The sequence below is a fragment of the Mus pahari genome, chromosome 19 (assembly GCF_900095145.1).
Source record: "Mus pahari chromosome 19, PAHARI_EIJ_v1.1, whole genome shotgun sequence".
In the NCBI taxonomy this organism is placed as follows: domain Eukaryota; kingdom Metazoa; phylum Chordata; class Mammalia; order Rodentia; family Muridae; genus Mus; species Mus pahari.
The window spans coordinates 3,182,920-3,188,220 of record NC_034608.1 but is presented as its reverse complement, the minus strand read 5'-3'; the positions used below and the strand labels follow the sequence as shown (position 1 = coordinate 3,188,220).

Sequence of the window (5,301 nt, the reverse complement as noted above, 5' to 3'; positions counted from 1 at the left end):
GCCTTTAATCCCAGCACTCAGGAGGCAGAGGCAGACAGATTTCCGAGTTCGAGGCCAGCCTGGTCTACAAAGTGAGTTCCAGGACAGCCAGGGCTATACAGAGAAACCCTGTCTCGAAAAAAAACAAAAACAAAAACAAAAACAAAAACAAAAACAAAAAAGACAGGACGAGCTGGGACCAATGGGACATTCGTCCAACCAAAGAAGGAACATGGAATCAGTTAAGTCATCTTTTGTGCATCGTCCCTTAGTGTACTTCAAAGATTCCCAAATAGGGCCCCGGGACTAGAACGGGGAGCTTTGACATAACCTCTGGTTCCTCCATCTCTTTGGAGATGCATCCATTCTGGAAGTGAGAGCTCCAAGGAACCTAAACCCTCCCTGTTCCAGGAGCTTAGCAGAATACGGTCTACACAACAACTGACCGTCAACCTTCTGTTCTCAGCTGAAGGCCAGGTTGTTTACTTCTCAGAAAAGAAGAAAGCCTTCTGACCTGACGCTCTCGGGGGAAATACACCGTCCACCCTGGCTGTAGAGAAGTAGGGCTCCCAACTCGGTCAGCTCTTTGATCCTACTGACTTTAATATCAAACTATAGTCATGGAAACCAATGTTCTTTCTACTTCTCTTGCAAGCACCATTCCTACAAGATCTGAGAGGGTGGCTGGCCTTGAAATCTATCCCCACCCGATGACCTTTAGACCTAGGGCAAGTGGCCACATTCAAGTTGAGTATTCTCCTAGTCTGCTCCTGCTAGATGTCTGCCCCCTCCCTCTGTCTCCCTGAGTTGGACCCCCCACCCCAACCCTTGTTTATATAGAGAGGGATTATGGCTTACATTTGACTGGAAGAGGAGTGGGAACCAGGAGTCACTGAATCAGCCAGAAAAAAAAAAAATTGAGGCAAAGAAGAGGGTGGTTCAATACAAATGCAAATTACCTCAGTCTCCATTTTGTATTTCTTTGTCCCTTCAGGGACCCACTGTTATAAGGGAGGGGCTTTGTGACGTGTTAACATTGTTTGCCACGTGTCTGGAACTCTCTGTGATGGTTTGAATAAGAATGGTTCTGGGGGCTGAGTTCAGGCTTGAATGGTTGTGCTAGGTCCAGAACTGAGCATATAAACCTCCTCTCAAAGGAGTCAGAGGAAGGATGGCTCAGTGTGGGAATTTGGAGCTTTTGCCACTTGGATTTGACCATGTAATTGCGTGACATGCTAGGTACTAGGTAATGGCATGCTAGGGACTGAATTTCCATTGGTTCCCCCTCTCTGCTTTCAAAATGATAGCATTACCTTACATTTGTACAGAAAAGCTCTTTCCATTTATTCAGTCCAGCTGTGTACTAGGAATTTTCCTAGGCCATAGGAATAAAGACAAGGGCCCATGCTTTCTGGTCACTCACAATCTCAGAGCCTTTTCCTCTGCCATGTGCCATTGGGGGAAAAGAGCTTCTCAAAAGATCAGCCAAGAACCGCTGGGTTGTCCCTGGGACTTTTCAAAAGAATGATGGTTGACTGAATTAAGGGACACTCGAGTAGCTGGGGAAGCATGATTTAATCTCTGTCTTCAAGTTTTATTGCTACGAGACACCATGAACTTCTGAAAGAAAACATTTCATTGAGACTGGCTTACAGTTCAGGGGTTTAGTCCATTATCGTCATAGTGGGATGCATGGCAGCATCCAGGCAGAAATGGTGCTAGAGGAGCCGAGAGTTCTACATCTTGATCCGCAGGCAGCAGGAGACGGTGTGCCACACTGGGCATGACATGGACATAGGAGCCCTCAAAGCCTGCTCCCACAGTGACACACTTCCTCTGACAAGGCCACACTTCCTAATAGTGCTGCTCCCTAGGAGCTAAGCATTCACACACAAGAGTCTATGGAGGCCTAGCCTATTCAAACCAACAGAATCTCACCATTGCCTCGGTGGGTCTGTCAGCAGCACTGCGCCCTTCCTCTTCTTCTGAAACAGAAGCTTAAGTGATTTAGCATTTGCTTTGAATGGTTGTGTGGCCCAGGAGTGTCTGCAGGTATGTATGACGTTCAGCAGGCCAATAGAGGAAGAGAAAAATCCTTGCTTCCCTGCGTCTGTAATGTCCTAACCTTGGAGATCAAAACTCCAGGTTCCGCACCTTCGGAATTCCCAGGCTGACAACAGTGGCTCCCTGGGCCCATGATAGACTGACTGTGTGATGATTTGTATATGCTTGGGCCAGGGGGTGACACTAAGGTGTGGCCTTGTTGGAGTAGGTGTGGTGTGGGCTTTAATACCCTGGTCCTAGCTGCATGGAAGAGAGTCTTCTAGCTGCCTGCGGAACAAGAGGTGGAACTCTCAGCTCCTCCTGAACCATGGCTGCCTGGATGCTGCCATGCTCCTGCCTTGATGATTATGGACTGAGTCTCTGGACCTGTAAGTCAGCCCCCAATTAAATGTTGTCCTTCATAAGACTTGCCATGGTCATGGTGTCTGTTCACAGCAGTAAAACCCTAACTAAGACAGACTGAGAATTTTATCACTGGACTGAGCCATACTACCAACCTCCCTGATTCTCTGGCTTGGGATGGTATGTTAAGGGTCTTCTTAGCCTCCACAATAAATCCCTCCACACCTGTATATTCTATTCTATTCTATTCTATTCTATTCTATTCTATTCTATTCTATTCTATTCTATATATTCTATATCTTATCATAGCCAGTCCTAGTCAGTTCTGTTCTTCTTCTATTTCTATTCTTTTTTTTTTATATACTCCATTTTCTATTATAACCTATATTTACCCTATTCTGATATATTTCTTTATTTACCTTGAGTTTATGCCTGGAACCCAGGTAAAGGTGGAATCTCACTCTGTAGACCAGAATGGCCTCAAACTCACAGAGACTCACCTGCCTCTACCTGCTACATGCTGGGATTAAAGTACTACCCAGTACTAACTCACTTTTGTTACATTTGCATCATACTTTATTCCTAGTCTACTTATTCTAGTCTACTTCCATTTCGTTATGTTCTATTTATTCTCTCTCCTCTATTCTTTCTGGTTCTCTGGAGAATTCTAGCTAAAACAGTGTTGATACAACATTCCAACTCCTTCCATTTGAGATTACATTTTAATTTACTTCAGTCAAATTAACACATCATAAGAGGCTGGATGCAGGGCTGGAGAGATGGCTCAGTGGTTAAGAGCACTGACTGCTCTTCCAAAGGTCCGGAGTTCAAATCCCAGCAACCACATGGTGGTTCACAACCATCCGTAACAAGATCTGGTGCCCTCTTCTGGAGTGTCTGAAGACAGCTACACTGTACTTACATATAATAAATAAATAAATCTGAGAGAGAGAGAGAGAGAGAGAGAGAGAGAGAGAGAGAGAGAGAGAGAGAGAGAGACCTGGTGCAAGTACAGATGTGAGAATCCAGCCATTTTCTATTAAAGTAGCCTTTTTTTTAAAAAAATTTTTTGAAACAGGGTCTCATGTAGCACAGGCTAGCCTTATACTCTCTGTGTAGCTGAGGATGATGACCTTGAACTTTCAACTCACCTGCCTCCACTTAATATTACAGGTATATTTCATCATGCCTGGCATCGGCTTGCTTTTAAGTAGGTTTTTTTTTTTTTTCCTGATCCTCAAGCCAGGATTTTATAGCAGACTGAAGCTCTACCCTTCTACCCCAGAATTCCCAGTTGGTTCTCCAGACCCAACAGAGCCTGAGAAGAGCCATCTGGGAGCACAAACATAGGGTGTCAAGAGTTCTTACTTATCTCTTCCATTGCGACTGGAGGCAAAAGCATCATTCAAGTGAATTGCATCAGGACCAGGAAGCAGGTGCAGGGAGGGAATGAGACACGAGACTCAAATCACTACAACGATCAAGATCACCGCAGCTGTCGTGTCTTTGGAAGCTAGCTAACACACACAGTTTCTATCAGAGTTCCTTGGGGTCTGTCATCTGCTCACCCACCTGTCTACCCAACCCTCTTCATCTGTCTATCACCCACCTGCTTATCTATCCATCCACATAGCTGCTATCTACCAATCAGTTCCCTACCCACTCTTCTACCCATCCATACTGTATACCTATCCATCATGCATCGACCCATCCTTCCACCCACCTACTTACCCACCTGCCTACTCATCTATGCCTCCACACACCCATAAATCTACCCGGTACCCATCTCCATCCATCATCTGTCCACCCACCCACCCATCCATCCATCTATCCATTCACTGCCCATCTATCACACTTGTCTATCACATACCTGTTCCTCCCTCCGTCTACCAACCCAGCCAGCCAACATTCACTTCGTTCAACTTGGCCGATGTTGAGGGCTTAGGACACACATGGGAACTGGTCTCAGCTCTATTCTAAAGACATCTGCTCAACTGATTGGGAAAAAAGTCCCTGGTAGAGGGGTAAACAGAGCATTCCTTGTGGTGATCCTCTGGGACTGGGTACCTGTGCCTGCCTAGGTCGTTTACAGGCACTTCAGCTTTAACTTGTCTAGAAGAGAAGCTGTGATTTCCAGCCTTCTGTCCATCAAAGATGATCAATCGATACAAGTTACCAGAAGAGAAATAATAACAAGCCATAGAGAAACCTGGTAGATACAACTTTAGCTAAGAAGTCAAAGACAGCATCTGTCTTAGTCAGGGTCATGTTGCTGCGACGAAACACTGTGACCAAAAAGTTAGTGGAGGGGGAAACAGTTGATTTGGCTTGCACCTCCATATCAAATCCAGCACAGGAAGTCAAACAGGGCAGGACCCTGGAGGCAGTAGCTGATGCCAAAGCCATGGAGGGGTCCTGTTTACTGACTTGTTTCCCATGGCTCTCTCAGCCTGCTTTCTTATAGAAACTAGGACTTTCTTATAGAAACAGTCTAGGGGTGGCACCACCCACCACGGCCACAAATTGGGAAAAATACCTTACAGCTCGATCTCATGGAGGCATTTCCTCGACGGAGGCTCCTTCCTATCCAGCGATTCTAGCTTGTGTCAAGTTGACACACAAACCAGCCAATACAGTGTCATAGGCAAGAGACAAACCATTATCGATCACTTGGCTATAACTCATCCATGAGGGCGCAGTGTGACTTCAGTATATTCTTGCATAACCTCAATCTAATCATGGGAAGAGCTCAGAGAAATTCAATCTGGGAGACATTCTGAGATTAACTGATCAGACTCATTTAAATGTTTGAGGTTCATGAGAGACAGGAAAAGACTGGTGATGGGAAGAAGGAGAAGAAAAAGGAGAGGAGCAGAGGGGAGGGGAGGGGAGGGGAGAGGAGAGGAGAGGAGAGAA

General features: G+C 45.7%; 1 protein-coding gene across 1 annotated transcript in view; it reads right to left on the bottom strand.

Annotated features, from left to right (window-relative positions):
• Nucleotides 1–5,301, bottom strand: part of Eddm13 (epididymal protein 13) — a 29,375-nt gene that overhangs the window by 22,723 nt on the left and 1,351 nt on the right. The window contains exons 2-3 of the mRNA XM_029532052.1: nt 3,754–3,771; nt 838–843 (exon numbers count right to left, since the gene is read on the bottom strand). Coding sequence (XP_029387912.1) covers nt 838–843; nt 3,754–3,771 — 24 coding nt within the window. The remainder of the gene's footprint in view (nt 1–837; nt 844–3,753; nt 3,772–5,301) is intronic.